The following is an 18,248-nucleotide window of genomic DNA, read 5'->3' on the forward strand; positions in this document are numbered from 1 at the left end:
TAGAGTTTCTTAGAGTTAAGACCGATTCCGATTTCAAATCACTTTATATGCACGGCATCAATCTTTTCAAAATACGAGTACTGTCGAGACATAAATTCATCACTAACAATAAACCCTACGAAGATTTTCGCATTCAGGCTTATTCTTATTTGAAAACAACTCGAAATCAATTCCGTATTCAATGCTATTATTTCAACTATTAACGAAGCCTTAATATTAGATTAAATTTATTGAAAAGAAATAATTTGAAATCACTTTATGTATCCGTATTCTTATCACGTCCGATAAATCTTTCCTGCGTCGGATCAAATACTTTACAACCATTTGGAAAACCATTCGTTAAATGACTTCTACGTGCAAAGTTTGTTTGTTTGATTCAATCCAGATACGGATTTAGAGGAAACTAAAGAGATGACGATTTACGTCAATGTTGGGATTATGGTTTCTGCACCTCTGACACTAATGTCCGTGTATACACAGATTTACACTGCTAGATCCTTTATATAGAACGATTAGTGCTGTGTAATAAAGTATTGCCGGATCTTCGATAATGATATTGTATTTTATATATTATGGCGGTAGTTTTCCAACGTTCCAACGTACAAATTTCAACTTTATCTATCAATTGATAATACTGATGTAATGTTTTCATATGTAATAATTATATAATTGCGTTATAGGTATAGTTACATTTATATTATTCGATATCCATTAAATGTAACTCTATAGTAATTAATATTAATAAGGAAGTTTTTGATACCGCTCACCGTACATTTTAAATAAAGATTTAATTTTATAAAACGATCTTTAATGTGTATAAAGGAAAATTACAATTTATCTATTCCATTTAAGAATTCAATATCTGGATCAACAATAACAGAAATTAAAATAATTTGCAGAATATTCCATTTTCGAGAGCGAATTCCTCTACTTAATTGTTAACAATGATCTGTAAGAAACATAAAAGAAAGAGGAGAACTACATAACTTAACGAGTCATCCAATCAATTAGTATCGAATAGAATAAAGGATTGCAAGGCAAACATTTCTTCGGGGAACTGTCGATAGTTTGTTGTCAGTAAGTTCCTTTACTTCTTGAATGTGATTGAATAAGGCGACTTTTGTCTATTCAACGTTAGTTTCCAACAACTTAATTTTGTTTCCGAAATTTTCTCGAGTAGCTATGAAGTATAAAGTTAATTAAACGAAGAAGATGAGAGAGCAGTTCGTATTACAGCGCTAATAATGAGGCGGAAGAATTGTGAGGACCGTTGATTTATTTAAAAAATTTTTTTTATCTAATAAAAATTCTACGAAACGAGTTTGAAGATATAATAGAATAAATGCATTTCTATTTTTACAATTCATCGAGAGTTCTCTTTTAAGTATCAGTATGAGGAGCTGAAGTATGCTACATGGAATAATACGAAGAATATGTTGTATGCTATTCTTTCTTGAAAAATATTTCTTAGAAATAAGACAGTTGAATTTCTAACCATACTCTTTGGCAAGATTCCAACAATAAAGATGCTGTGCATACAAACGGACTCATTTTCCACAAGAGACTTCCATCATTCAGCAACAGAGTAAGAAGGAGAGACCATTGTTATGGACCTGTGTACCAAACAAAAAAGAAAAAACTTGTCTTTACTATCTGCTTCTTCTTTGTTCTCAAAGTAAACGATAAAAATACCTTTCCTTTTAATCAAAAGTAATCAGTTAATTATAGAATATCGAAAATAACGAGTTTATCGAGATAAATAATTCATTGTTCGTCATGCATCTTCATTTTTAATAAATACAGTATGAATCTAAATTATAAACTTTTAGAATTTTTTTTAGATAAGAAAGAAGCCTAGAAAAGGCATTATATTGTTGGTTTGAGTCTGGACAAAGCAGAGAAAATAACAAAGAAAAATGATTCTTAGTTTTCAAGAACAGAATAAAATTTGTTGGCGTTTATCCACTGATTCCGACAGGAAGATAAATTTTCTTGTATCTAACAGATAAACAGTTGGTATCAAAAAACTTCCATAACATATTAATTTATTTTCTAAGAGCTCTAATGTGTAACCTATTATTATATTTCTTCAAACAATGCATTAACAGAAATTTTTTCGACATACAATCATTTAGAACTGATGGTTTAATAAATTTTGAATGTATTTTTAGTATTTTAAAAGAATGAATAAACTCTGTTTTATATTTTTTAACGTTTTTAAACAGAAATCAATTAAATCTGTTTTTTAATTGAATAGAAATTTAATTATTATAAGAATATAAAAATGAATAAAATTTTTCTTAAACATTTTCCAGTAATTTAATAAAATACAATGGTATTAAAAATATAAATGGTACAAAAAAAACACAATTTTAATAAATTACTATAATTAAACTAATTAAATGTAACTTTTTTATTCAGAGATTTTCTAAAAAGATTTATAATAAAGATAAATTTTCAGGATTAAAGATAAAATTAAACATTTTAAATTCTTTTGTAAATTAAAATTTTATAGAAGAATTATAAAGTATTTCATTTAAATAATTCTATAAAGCCCATCTAAATTTTAAATTAAAGTTTATTTTTAAACTATAAAAATTAAAATTATTTAAAAATTATACAAATTTAAAATTCCTTAGAAAAAAGTTTACATTGAAATTAAGAATATGTCTCGAAAACTAACAATACTTAAAAATTTGAATACATTTATACTAATATAAATATATAATTCCAAATAAAATACTACTAGAAAATATTTATTAATAAAATTTAGTTAAAAATTACAAAGGTTGAAATTCTCTTTAAAAAACAAGTATTTAAAAGAATATATAAATAAATAGCTTTATAGAAATACTGACATTATTTATACAAACCAAAGACGTTTAAAAAGAATAAATAATTAAAATGTTTTGAATTGAAATTATTTATAATTATATTTACAAAATAAATTAAATTCAAATATACTGTATGATGTGAATTATGAATGCGGAAAACTTAACAATTTGAAATAGATATAATGCGAGTTTTAAAATGCAAGAAAGAAAGGCAACTCAAACGTTAAAAAAATAATAATGTACTGTTGGGAGAAGCTGCTTTTGGATAGGAAGAGACAGAAGTTTTAAAGGATTAATCTAGTTTCGATTGCTTTCGACATAACGCGCGACACGACCCTCCTTTTACCCCTGAAAAGACTCTTTTCCAACATGGTGAAGGTGCATTCATGCGCAGCACACATGAGATACGCTGCATTGAACGAATTATTTTCTTTCCTCCATAATTGTTAAATGAATCGCAAACTTTACACTTTGTCAGTATTATATGTAGACTACTTCAAGTAGAAAGAAAATTTATCATTACTATCTATCAATATAAAAATTTTCCTACTCAAATAGTCAATCGGAATAGTTTTTTTTTTTCTTTATTTTTATTCTGCAAACCGTGTTTTCATATTTTTTTATCGCTTAGATTTATATGTAAATAGACAATTTTAATATAATGTCTTTAACTTTTTGTGAAAAGCGGTTTCGGTTTGTGTCACGGATCTTCTTTAAATTAAAAATAATTAAGTTTGATAATATTTTTAGCAGACACGGCAGTTTTTCGGCATTTAATTTAATTTTTAAACCGAAAAATATTTGTATCATCTTCTTATTTCAAAATTAGCTACGTTCTACTTATCACATTTGATTTCTCAAAAATGTTATATGAATTAAAGAAGAATTTAGAACACGCCAAGAGTTTCAAAGAGCATTGCAATAGAAATCTTTTGTCAACAAATTCCGTTTGTTTGTAAAGAGTAATTATCTAACAGAGGAGGAAAAAAGATAAATCTTTAATAGTAGGAAAGGTCCACTGGTTGAAAAATGATTCCCTATTTTCAGTCTAACGTAAGAAGATTATCGTGAAATGTTTCCTCCGACATTATAAGATCAATGGCGGTAACAGTGTATGAACATCTGGAACGTATTCAAAACAGATTAGAATGAAAATGTGACAGTGCGACATGCTATCAATAGGTACTCGGAATAAAACGTTTCCAGATAGTATTGGTACGATGCACGAAATTTTGAACTTATCTTCCTGTGATTTCGACTAATTTCTAATAAAAGACCAGGAATTACAATTGGCGATGGAAGGTTTTAAGGCATGTAGACAGCGGATGATAAATGAACTGAAGTGGATTTTCTAAAGCTTTTTCGTCTAGTAAATGTACAAACTAAAAATTCTAAATCCAATTCTCGGAAATGAGATTAACAGATTGGTGTTGGGCGACCTCCTTAGAATCTTAATGACTAATGGGGATTTGTTCCAATAAGGGTATATATAAAGAATGTGATATATAGACTATCATCACTTTCTATATCAGATTAAGTGGAAATTCCTGCAGCTCATTATCTCCTACTTCTTGGCTCTGTTTTTCATCGTCTTCATTCAGTCTTCATTTACTTAGTCTGTGTATGTCTTTGCACGTTTCTTCGCTATTACTCTGATGCATCGTGATTGTGATTAGTTTATAAGTAGCATATCAACCGGAGCTGAATCTATTATCACTTTCATCATAAAGTTCTTGAAAGAAGTTAATTAGATACTTTCTCTTCGTGGAATTTTAATGAAACACAAAGTTATTTTTTATAGTTTTAAGCAAATTTTTAACAGTTTCTTAACTATTCATGTAAAAAAAAAATTCATTAAATAGCCATATATTTGAAAAAACTGTAGAATGATAAATGAATTGCAAAAAAATATATGGTTATTTAGAGTTACCTTGCGATTATTAAATAAATTTAAGCAAATAATAATTTTTAAGAACAGAAATAAGGGGAAAAAATGAAAGATTTAAAAATCAGAAAATATGGAATATATAACTAGTTTAGTATAAAAGATTTTTAAAAACTTTTAATTTGAAAAAGAAATTGATTTGAAAATGCATCTAGATCCGAAAAGAAATTTGCATTTTTCTGTTCGACGTTATTAGAAATCTTGCTTTTGCTTCTTTAAAAACTTAGGAACTAATCTGCCTCTGGTAGTAGCCTATTACACAGACAGAAATGCCGGTTTCTGATCGAGAAGCGAATCACTAGCCTTCGAAGTCGGCATTCCGAGAAGAAATTTGACTCCCGAAAATGAACAATGATACAAAAAAGGATATAGAAATCGTCGAAGCGTTTCAATCATCTATTGTAGAAGCGACTATTTATAACTTGTAATAAGATTTTACACAGATTGATCAAAAGAATTTTTATACAAGAAAAAATCCCGCATCAAACATCCTATTTTTATACGAAATGTTATTTAGTCTTTATTATTTGTCGATGCCCTTTATTTCTGTCTCTCTCTTTCTTTAATATCTGAATTTCCGTTCAGCCACCTGTACTAAGTTCTAGGACACGGAATACTACTTCACACGCAACGCTATCACCATGACAACGCTTTCATTTTTTAGTCGAGAAGTTTCCTCCATGTACTTTCCGAAAACATTAGAGAAACATATTTTCGAAGTAGAAACACGGCCAGGGGTAAATGCCGAGGTCTAGTAGAAACCGTTCTAAGGAGCACTTTCGGTAACTGATGCCTTTCCAAGCATAGAGTGCTTTATCGTTTAAACGGCAAAACAATCTTTAAGAGCAATTTTACTGGCGAGTGGAGCAAACTTCAGGTCACCAAATATTAATTTGTATTTAATTTTTAACCACGCTTCTCTTTTGTCTCGAATTTGTATTGCGGATATGTAAAATCGGCCGCAAGAAGTACCCGAGGTCGAAAAGTTAATGAAATCGTTAAAGATGATTAGTTTGATTGAAAAGATCGCTAATTCTATCGTCAAACATGAACAATGTTGACTCTCGTCATCAACGTTAAGTTCATTACCCTCATTTCACTTCAAACATCGATTTTTCTACAATCGTTCAACATTAAACTGCTTGACAAGAATTTGATACATCCAGGAAATGAAAATTGAGATTAAAACATTTGGATAATGTAAATTCATAACGGGAATGAAATTCGAATTTATCTTCATTTTAAAAGCTCTTTTAAGATAATGTAACAATTCAAATTAGTTTGTTCCAGCAATAAAATTCTGAACGCCAAAACTTGCCGAAATTTCCAATTTTTGTCCACTCACGCGCAGTAAAACGAAAAATAACGAAAATTTATTTAAAAGTTTTTACCTCCCGTTTTGTGTGTCCAATGCTTTAATAAATGAAATAAAATATAAATATAAATTTAACAAATAAACTAAAATTCAGAAAGCCTTAAAGTTCGATATAATTTAAGGCTTTCTGATAATAATTCTTCATTATTTTTCAAATCAATTTTACAATACAATAATTGACAATATATTTTTAATCATTCTATATAAATATGCTCAGCATTTTACGCCAAGGCAGCGATATACTGTACGGCTATAATCTACTGATATACTCTACGGCTATAATCCTGACAGCTTATTTATGATTATGAGAGAAGAGACATATTAAGGAAATAGGACTAAAGGTTTTATTACCAGGAGGCGTAAACTGAAATTGGGCATTTTCCGAAATATCTAGATGGATCTAATTCTGGTGTAGATTCCCGATAAACCGTAAACTCTCTCAAATTCCTAAATTCTGACAGGGTTTATCTGATACTGCACATTAAACAGAGAAAACAGTTTACTATTCTCGCCCAGAAGAAAAAAAGAAAATAAAACTGTAGCTGTTTCAAATTTCAATTTTAAATGCGTGGATAGAATTTAATTAATTTCCAAGTCGTTTGATACAATAAGATAACTATAACTTGCGTATAATTCGCTGATAAAAATGTAGATATATCGAGTTTTTAAACATCAATTCTCCGTTCACATCATTTATCTCGCTAATTGAATAGATTATTAATTATTACGCAATTATTAGCACATAATATAATCAGATTTCAAGAACAATAATGAGTTTACTGTATTTACATATTCTATAATCGTCTCGCTATGATTGTGAAATATAATAAAGGTATGGAATTTATAATTGTATATGTTAGGAATTTTGGTTAAGTACCGCCAGTTATAAATAGAAATTCATTCCGGTACTCTACTTAGAACATATTTATAAAGAGGATTTATTTTAATTTAAAATATCGTTTTAAATGTTTAAACAAAATAGAAATTTTTAAATAATTTCGGTAATGGTTATTAATTATATCTTCAAGTTGTCAGGACAGAATAAATATACAAAACGTTAAAAAATAAATAAAAATTAGAAGCGAATATATATCCAAACCCATTTTTAATAACCAAGCATAATCATTACTTTAATTAAAATGTTTGAAGGTTAAAGTAGCGACTAAAACGAAGCAGAAAGTCATAATGAAAGCATTTTTACACGTTATTTCATTTATTGCAGAAATTTGTCAGCTTAGTTATTGAAATTTTTTTTCTTTATTCTGTAAAAAACTTCCCCGTGGTCGTTTGCTCGACAAATTTCCTCTTTTTTCAATAACAAATCGCGTAAAAAATTTTTTGAGGCTAAGTATAAATATCTAAATATTCATCATAATATCCCAAAAGAGTAGCGGTACGGCATAACGTGAAATAGACTGTGTCGTTAATCAAAATATGATAAAATTGCTTTACGTGCTTGGTCATTTTTTTAGGAAATAATCAGTTAATTTTGATAAATTTCGAGTACAGAGAAAAAGTTTTAACGTCCATTTAACATATTTGACTTTGTTTTGGTTCAAAATGTTACGCTATAAATAAAAGAATTTATTTCATGTGATTCGTTATACTTAATTAAAAAATAAATTGCACGAATGAATATAAAATTAAAAATTTTTTAAAAGCTTCGTGTCGAAATTCTGCAGATTAGAAGAGGCGTTATAATGTGTTGAAATTTATTATTTTAATTTAAAAATAGAAAGAGTTTTAAAACATTAATTTTGCTCGATGTTAATACGACTCGGTCTGTCTATTAAAGTTTAAAAATGGACTTAAGTCGAAATTATTCTAATACAAGTTTATCTAATTAGAGAGTGCTAATGATATTTTAAATGTTAGCATCGCTCTTGTGTTCATCTGTGGCACGATTCCTAGCTTGAAAATGAATAAAAACCAAAACTATTTAAGATAAGTAAGAACTAATGTCCATCTCAGCAATTATGTAAAATACAATGAACCAAAACGCTTAAGAAAATATATAATAGTAAGGGAAAAAAGTAATTAGTTAATTGAATTTCGTGCTAAAAATAATTAATAATTTTCCATCTAAAATGATACAAATGATAATTGGTAAGACAGATTTTATCGCGTTAATTTAGATAAAGTAGTTTAAACGATGTTGAAAATGTGTCCATTAATTTATTCGTATATAAATCTAAGTAGTTTTGTAATTAAAAACAAATTTAATTACTTTTTAACACACAATATAGCAAATGTCGCTTTAAATCTCGTCTGATTAATTTCATCAGAGAAATTGTTTTCCATTCGGAGAACTAAAGAAATGACAATATTTACGATATAAAGATCAATTTGTTTCCAGGGGACATCTTGCGTCTAAGAAACTGTTCGATGTCTCGTTTCTTAGACTTTAGAATAAAAGATGTGGCTAAGAAGTCATCTAAAGTGAAATGAGATCACATTAGAGTAAATGGTAGTGAAAAGCAAAGTTAAAAGTTTGCCAACCAATCAGATAGAAAGAAGGAGCAGAATCCTCATCGATTGGTAGTAGGTGGCAACATGACGACCACATCGGTGAATTTAACGACATCATCGCTTCGAATTACAGACACCACAGCATTATATAAACCTTGGTAAGAATAGCTCTCTTGTTAGTTGTTGATTTTCCCTGCAATGTTTCTCTCATATGTATCAGACATTAATTTACATTAAACTTTTCTCGTAAAATTCAGTGCCCAAACATTCTAATAATAATCGTTATAATCTCCACAGAGATTCTTGTCGAGTTAAAACAACAAATCCATTTACCGATAGCATCAAAAATTTATAGATATACTTCAATTTCTGACTTTGAAAATAATTAGGATCATCGTATTTTCGAATATTACACGTTGTAAACATAAAAGGCAAATTGTATTATATGATTTATATCTTTTAAATCATTTCTGTAACTATATAATTATGTAAATTACATTACATCACGAAATAGTCTAGTAACTGGTTGCGCTACTCATAATTCTTGGAAATACCAAAAACTACCCAATACAAAAATTACAATACGTTTGGTAATAATTTGATAACGACTCTTATTGGAATTATAATTTATTCAGCAAGTAGTGAGGCATTTTAGTGATTTTTTTAAACATTTATTTACGCATTGAATAAATTATTATTTATCTACTAATGCATTATCGATGATAAATTCCAATTTATATAATTTGTTCCGAATGTGACGTTAAATGAAATTAAATAAACAAGTTTTAAGAGTTAAAATGTATAATAATAATCAAATGCATCGATACGTCGTTGGCAAGCAGCCAACATCATATTCCAATGTCATTTAGAGTTTAGTGACGATTAGCGCATATAACATATAACATAAATGCTAAGTGTATCTCAACAATGCATAGATTGAATAACAGGTGGCCGTTGAAACATCGCGATACCTGTTGTTCTATAATCTATACGAAGGAATCGCTTTACAAGTTAATATTCAATACATTTAAATGTCAAGCCGTAATTGTTACAATTACTAACGTTAAATCACATTTAATTATAGGAGTTTTTGATGCAAATTCCGCGTAAGATCTCCCGGTAAGAAATCTGTTGTTTCGATAATCAGAAACGTGTCATTGTGAAACTGGGTGTGACAGACCATGGATATGAAGGTGGGTGTGCCATAAGATTGCAAAGAATGATGGGAAGTATGTTGTCCATTCTTCTCCCCCCTGCTCTGGGGAATTGAAGAATAAATGCTGTCTCTATTTACTTCCGATTAAACTGAACGGAAAGAAACAGAGTTAACTGTATTATCAAAACAAGAACAGATTCTCCAATAAACTCACCGTAGCTCCGTAGTTACTAATAATTAAGTTACAGAGAACAATAATCGAATCTGATAAAATCGAGAACAAAATAATACAGAAAACATAACTTGTATCAGTTTAGTTTAAATTAACTGTACTTAAAAAATGTATACAATATTTACACAAGACATACTTTTTTTAAGAAGAAAAAAGACTTCTCCAGGTGTTTTCATTAAATTATTTTTCATTTTGTTTAGTTCTTCTTCGAGAATATTTTTGTTGTGTTATTACTACTTTATACTAAATTAATAAACGCATTAATTAAAAAGATTGGTTTATAAAAATTTATTAATTAATTATAAATCTAAACTTTCAGATATCTAATGAAAAAATTTTAAAATAATAATAATAATAATAATAACTCGTGAAATTTATGCACATTTCTTGCATGTGTTTCGGTAATAACTGAAATTCATTTTATATCAGTAAAACTTTTTCTATAAACTCTAGAATACGTCAACTTACAGTATATGAACTCGACAAAATTCGTTTTATTTTAGTACAAAAGTTGCATCTAAACTAATTTTCTATTCATATGAACAAAGAGCATAGAAACGTTAGAAACTATAAAATAATATATGATATTATTTGATAATATAAATAAAAAGAAAATATAAGAAATAGGATTACCGTAAATTATTTGTCATTGTAGAATAATATCTATTCCGAGAAGAATTAAAATAATGTTTCTATATACTTCAATTTTCAATGTTCTATTTTTATCTCTTCGTTAATTTTACAAGTTCAAGTATAAATTTACACTGATTAGTAGCCGAGGAAAGATTAATTATAATGATTTCATTAATTTTTGCAAGAGAGTTAGGAATTTTACACTGCAAGTAATTATAGAAGAGGCCAACAAAAATATTCTTAAAAGTATAAGCTTATCATTATTTAAGTAATTATTAGATAGTAACCACTGCATTTGCATATAACGTAATTTAAGAAAAAAAAAGCGCTTAATGGTGGGGACTGAAACTTATCTGCTTCTGTGAACAAGTTGATTCGATATAACAAGATAATTAACAATAAATTGAAATGTAATAAACTGTATCATCGGAATTAAAACAAAATTTAATAGCGTAACTCTCTGGAGACGATAAAAATACGTAATAAAATATTAGACATAGTGAATAGCGAAAGGATCAGAAGACTAAAAGGCATTCGGCTATTGTGTTGGGAGTAATATATCATTTGTAAGTGCACAGATGCTTCCCATCTTTCGATAGTCATTGCTGTCTAACAAAACTTTATGAATCAATGACGTAGAAGAACACAGAATACGGATTGGCAGTTATTCTGTATTTTTAATTTCGACCAATAACTTTCTACGTGATCGATAAAGTAGCATAAGAAAGAAACTATATTTTGAAAAACTTGTCAAAAATCGATAAAGGGAAACAAAACGAAGATAACAGAACGGAATCTCTAGAAATTCCTGTTCATTGAGTTGTCTTCGTTCAATCATGTATCCAGCTGGTGTCATAGCAGGCGACAATATAACTTTTCGCCAGAATTCGATTATTTACAGAACCGTAAGAACATATTGCAAGGCGAACTGCAAATATCGATATAGAGCTAAGTGCATTCTATAAACTACAGAATTTTTGTTATATTTACACCTACATACCAAAATATATGTAGGTTTATGTATCTTGAGGATAAAAATTTTTCTAATATATCAAAAATCGAGTGTGGAGTATTAAAAACGGGAAAAAATAAAAAGCCTAAGCAAATTCTCTAAGATCGATACACTTATATATAACTTACGTACACACACATATATATATTCCTATATATATCATCAAATTTCGACAAAAGATTGTAAATTGGCGACGAACAAAAATAGCGACTACACTTTTGAATAATGACAAGTATTATTAATGATAATTATGAAAACACGTGCTGTCAGCCATCGGAAAATCGACAATTCATTAATTACGTTTAGCTAGTCATCAAAAGGTGATTTGAACCTATTATAACCACTTAAAAATATAACGTGATTGGACTATCTTCGAACTTACAGATAAAATAAATGATCCCGTATCCAATATGTTATAAGATATTTCATTTCTCTTGTTGAATATTGCCAAGTTGGAAAGGTATATAGTTCAATCTTATTGATCATATTCACGTACAGTGTGTGTGGATTTTCTAGAATGCGCCATTTACTGAAGAAAAACGTTTGGTTTTGTTTAGCCACTGACAAAAGTGAAAGCGAGTTTAATTATAGAGTACAGCCTGTCGGTTGTCAAATAACAACAACCAAATGGGAAACGACACGAGGAAGGTCATTTGGTCCATCTGCGGCAAGTCGTCTACTTTCTGTCTTCCTCAACGAAACTAGGTTCTAAAAAAATCCTTCGAAAACAAAAATTCACAGAACTAAATCAACAAGGAAGAGAAAGTAATGTCTTATTTCTTTTATTTCTTCTTTGGTAAACATTCCAAATTCTTAAATTAATAAATTCTGTAGATAAAAAAACTAACAATACAAAATTTTATATTAAGTCATTTCCTTAGAAGTGTCTTTGCATAATAGCAAAGACACTTCTAAGGAAATAACTTAAACATTTTCACGTTTTAAAAATAATTAAATGTTACGTGATAGTTTACAATCAGCAAGTAAATAAATTGCATCCGTTTACTACTTCACAACTTAATAGAATTACGTTAATATTAAATATATTCTATTCGTTATCTTCGCTTACACTAAAAGTTACTTACAACATCGGTAATACAAACTATTAAAAAAAATCGATAGTTGCAACATATGATTAGTACAGGTGGAATTCAATTCACTAAACTCTAAAAAGCATCGTATTTAAAACTGGCAGCCAAAGAAGAAATATTGCTGGGAAAGACAATAAAAACGAATCCTGTCAGTAATGCGCGTTTTTGACCACACCTCTATATGACATATGACCTCTAAATATGACCGGGGCGTATGTATTCTTGATAAATGACATACAAACTTTTCATTCCTTAGTTTATTCTGTGACAGTCATAAATCTAAGTATCTCGACAGAGAAGAAAAGAGATAAGTATGCAGAATTTGTCTCGAGAAATGATGATGACTCGGTGATAAGTGTTTCAGAGTTAAACTTTGACAAAAAGTCATTCGGTAGCAAAACCAGATAAGCTGTCTTCAAAAATGAGATAGGCAAAGAACATCGGAAATGTGTTTTGAATAGTGCATTTCAGAAAGCCTTCTCATGAAATGGATTCCTTCTCCCATTCATCTAACAAATGCCAGTACACATTAAACCAGGAATCAGTTATAAAGTCCGATCGGCGTAGACATGTGCCAGGTTACTTGTTTCCATTTTCGGTCTAGGATGCGTTGCTATGACGACCGTCTGACCATTGTTTCCTTGCATCTTATTAGAAACCGTAAAAAAATATCAAACATTAGGCCAAAGGCTGAATATTTTTCCTCCATTAAGTGATTTAGTTGATTATCTTCCGAGTTTACGATGCGGACTAATGTTACTTTAGCTACCACAAGTTAGAATTTCGAAAAATGATAAGCAAAAATTCAATTAGGAATATTCTATATTAATGGTTACCACTTAGTGATAATATATATAATAGACTTACGCTTATACAACTTACAAAATAGTATCATTATTTGCTAAACCGTAATGTAAGTGAAATCCAATTAAAAAAAAAAGAAAACAAGAATTATAAAGTCATTTTCCTATATTTAATGGTGAAAAAAGCTCTTGCCTGTCGCAAAAAACTGAGATAACTGGATTTAAAAGCAATCAAGGATAAAAGTTTGAATCTAATTAAAGTTGTAACTTCTGTATTTTTAACAACATTGAAAATAACGCAACATTCAGAGATATAATCCATTTTCTCGTCAGTCTAATTCACACTGTCAGATCTCATATCCTGTTACATATCACCAGTTATCCTCGTGATTACTCTTTGAAAAAGACACCTGTTTCTTTCAGCGAAAAATTATTGAAAAGAATTTAATCTTTGTTTTGGGTAATCAAGCGACTTTTTAAATAAATTCTACTATAAAAATTGATTTTTTATTCAATAATTTTAGAAACAAAAGATGTAAAATCAGAGATTACTGGATTCTATTCACAGAAGTCTTTTCTCTACAAAGTAATTATAGGGTATATTTAAGTTTTAATATAGATTCTTTTGTTTAAAATATTGTAAATTTTTATTTTAAAAGTTTAAAAGAATGACATGCTCTAGTATATCTTCAAATTCGACATAAAGAAATCTGTTAATAATATTTAATAAATTATAAATACTATTAGGTCTTACAGCTTATAATCACGAACTCAAAGAAAAGTAATGTCTTGAATATGTTGAAAAATAATGCTGAAATTTTTAAACAAATTTTTACTAAATTACAAATTAGATTTGCCACAAAGAAATTTATCTGGAGAACTATTCTCCAAAAATAGGTTTGCAGTTTGCCCAAACATCTCAGATGCGGCAATGGACGAGGTATTGATCAAAGTCGATCGCTTTTACTTTTGTCAAACTAGTTTTCTTTCTGATATTCCGGTAAACAATTTCTCTTACAGATCCACACGCCTTGGTAGGATGAAGAAATCTCTTAAAGCATTTGAAAAGATTTCCCTTAGGGTCTCCAGAGATCAGTTAGAGCCAAGTCGCGTTGTTGGTTTATATACTAGCACCATATAAGCAGCATACAAACAATGTGGAATTTCAATTGTCAGCTGAGTAAGAAGTAAAAAAAATCTCAGTCTCGCCTAACCCATTGCAGTATACCAGATCCTTTCCTACAAATCTTTTGCGTGACTGTAAAATAATGTATGAAATATTTTGCAAGTAAAATTAATTTAGAAATAAAGAGAACAAGGATTTAGAAAATGAAAAAGTATAAATTAATTAAAATTCATTAATATAAATTCAAATATTTTTCTCTTAGTGACATAATTTCCGTGTTCGACATAATTATAATTTTTATAACGGTACCAATGTATCAAATATCTTCAATTATTGTTTCGCAAACGGCAGGAAGGCATCTATTATGTGACTTACTTTATGCTTATTCTATAAGCATAAAGTAAGTCAATCTAATGCTGTTTTGTAGGAAGACGAGGATAATTTAAAAACATAAAAAGATTTATCTCCAGGGATAAAAGTAATTAAAAGAGAATCCTTTCCTTGTTCGTTAAAACTATTGATTTCAATCATGGATTTACATACGATAGAAACAATAAAAAGGAGAAAAAACAAATTAAGCTAGTTACATTTTACGAAGGACTAATCCCTCGATACATCGAAATTGTAGTTAACGTAAAAAACTCCTTTTAATAATGAGAATTCTCGATAAATCACACTTAAAATTTTATTATAAAAAAAGCAAAAATTTTAATTTCAAATTTGGAAGTCATATTATTTCATTACTTTTTTGTCTTGATAGGTGATGTAGTTTGAGTATAAAAATTTAAAACATAAATTTAATTAAAAATCAATGGATTAACAGCTTTCAAGGAATTACCATTTTACTATAGTTTAGATAAAAATTACTTATGAATGAAAAAGATTGTAAAAAATAAAATGTATATTTAAGCATTCTTTTTCAAATATTTAATTTATTAATCTACAATGTTTATCGCTTTTTGGATTTCCGTATATATTAGAACCAAAGTGAATTTAGCTTATTCAGGAAGCATTTAATAATGAGGCAGACAAACAATTACTTAGACTACGAAGAACTATCACACTTGCTCATAACACTTCATTTGGTATCTTAGAGACAATAAAATTTTATTGTTAAAAAGTAGGCAGGATCATTTTCTCGAAAGGAAATCCTTATAAATGATTATAATATATGTATACATTATAATCATTATAAGGATTTCCCTTCCCTATTTAAACATATATATAGGACTTATGTTTAAATACTCTTATTTCTTCTATCAATTAATAAAATATAATTTACACATACGCAAATATATATTATTTAAATTACTAATCCAAGCTTAATACTTTAACGGTAATTGTCCAGAATCATTTTTACTACTTTTTACACAGATTAACTAAATATACACTTATATTAGAAATAATTGTTGATCGTAAATTTTAATCTAAAGATTAGAGAGGTGTAAATCTCTGTTTTTAAACAATTTATTCTCTTCATCTTTCAGTTTTTTTTTCCTTTAAATGTATGGTTTCTAGTCACGTACTCAAAACCTAAATAAATTACATCACCTAAAGTTGTCACCAACGTCAATCGATAAACGAGAATGCAATTATTCTTGTAAAGAGTGTATATAGTATACAGTATATACAGTATACAATAGTATTTAAAAACAAGATACATTTATTACATCTTCTTTTTAAAAATTGCAGTTAAAGTCAACAGTTAAATAAATCATGATAAAACTTTTCAATCTGGATCTTAAAAAAGTAAGAGAAAAAGAAGAAAATGAATACAGCTTGGAAAAGTATTAAAAATAATTTTTTTGCGTGTTAGACGTTTTAGCAATGCATGGGTGCTAATTAAATGGAAATTGTATTCATCTGAAATGTATCAATGTATAGAAAATGGTCGACTCCCACTAGGAAAAGATCCTACATCAGAAGACTAGTGATGAGCTAGCAAAGCCCGAGGCTCATAATGACTCATCCATTTTCATGCCAACGGTGGCAATATTTTATGCAAATCGAATTCGGATAGATATCCGTTAATCTTCGTTAATTGTAATATAATTTTGCCGTTTGTATTTAACTATTACCAAAGCGTGTTGGACCTATAGTTACCGACTGCGCGTTTCGCCTTAACAAAAATCCGATTTTCTATTAGCTAGTAAAGTAGAGAAGCGATGACAACATTCTAATCTCCAAATAAAATATTAAATTGGTTGATGTATAAAATCGCGGATATTTTATAAGAATAACTCACCCACAATGGCGAACAACTGAACAGTAGCCACACTTCGCCGGTATCTCATCCTTGCACCGTTAATTTGGTGCCTTCAGACATGTCCGTGGTGGTCACGGAGTTAACATGGGTCCAAGTTTTGCTCTGTCCGACATTAGATGTTTGCTACAGACGACCAAGATATCCGGCCGACCGATTCTCCGGTGCGAGTGCCACTGTTAGATCACTGAACCACGAGGCTGTGCGTGCTTTGATACCATTGTGACGTCACGCGGACCGTTCCTAAATGATAGAAGGAGAAAGGGTGTCTGAAGTAGAGGGACACGGTCCCCGGTGTGATTAGTAATACTGGCAGATTGTCAGAATCTGGGACAAGTTAGGACCGCCTTCGATACACACTGCCAGTGTAACACGAGAAGTTGTCATCATCTTAACAAATTACCTATCGGCGTTGGTCAGCGAAATTCTAACAAGTTGCACAACTGATAACCGTCAATGTTAAACATCATACACTTTGAACTTGTAAAATTATTCTCTTCGGAATTTTAATCAGGCAAATATTTAACCATGTGCTAATTTTTAAATATTAATTATTATTTTTAAATTTAAAATTTATTATTGGAAAATTTTCGAAACTTTATAAAATCTATTAAAACATTCCATTGATAAATCGCCTATTTATTGAAATTACTAATATTAAAATAAATTTTATTTCCATAATTTTAAAAGTAATACTCACATAATAATAGAAGTGTAAATTTTTAAAAAGTTTAAAAAGAAAAATTCTGAAACTTCAATTTTATATATTGACTTTATATGTATTTTAATAAACAAAAAGTAGATATTTGCGTATGAAATTAGATAAATTTGTAAGTTTTGAATAATTTGATATTGTAAATTATGTAAATTTTTTCGTATGCTTGAAATATAAAAATTTAAACTGTTAAATATAGGAATTTTATTACAATAATCATTCATAATTTGTATGCGTTAAAGAACGTACAGCACAATGCGCACTTATGGTGTGTATCAAAACAAAGACAGATACAGTATATGTTAATACGTCATAATCTAGATTTATAACGTCTTTCGAAGGTAATAAAAATATCAGATACACTAAAATAATATTATACGTCGTCTAATATGGTACATTTCTATACATTACATTTCTTTTAAAGCGTACTTTTTTCTTCTTTTATCGATTTCTGAATTATTTTTACATATATTTTATAGATGACGTAAGACTTCCCTGCATGAAAAAGTAATTTTTGTTTTTCAAATTTAATGAGTTGTTTTTTGAAATATGAATATAAAGTAATTCAACAAAATATCCCACTAAAATATTTGA

At 28.8% G+C, this 18,248-nt stretch overlaps 1 protein-coding gene across 1 annotated transcript in view; it reads right to left on the reverse strand.

Moving 5' to 3' along the window:
* Window positions 1–17,152, reverse strand: part of tei (teiresias) — a 52,139-nt gene extending 34,987 nt beyond the window's left edge. The window contains exon 1 of the mRNA XM_067274379.1: window positions 16,922–17,152. Coding sequence (XP_067130480.1) covers window positions 16,922–16,970 — 49 coding nt within the window. The 5' untranslated portion in view covers window positions 16,971–17,152. The remainder of the gene's footprint in view (window positions 1–16,921) is intronic.
* Between the last annotated feature and the right edge of the window lie 1,096 nt (window positions 17,153–18,248).

This window comes from Centruroides vittatus, unplaced genomic scaffold (genome assembly GCF_030686945.1).
Source record: "Centruroides vittatus isolate TY-2023 unplaced genomic scaffold, ASM3068694v2 contig_549, whole genome shotgun sequence".
Taxonomy (NCBI): domain Eukaryota; kingdom Metazoa; phylum Arthropoda; class Arachnida; order Scorpiones; family Buthidae; genus Centruroides; species Centruroides vittatus.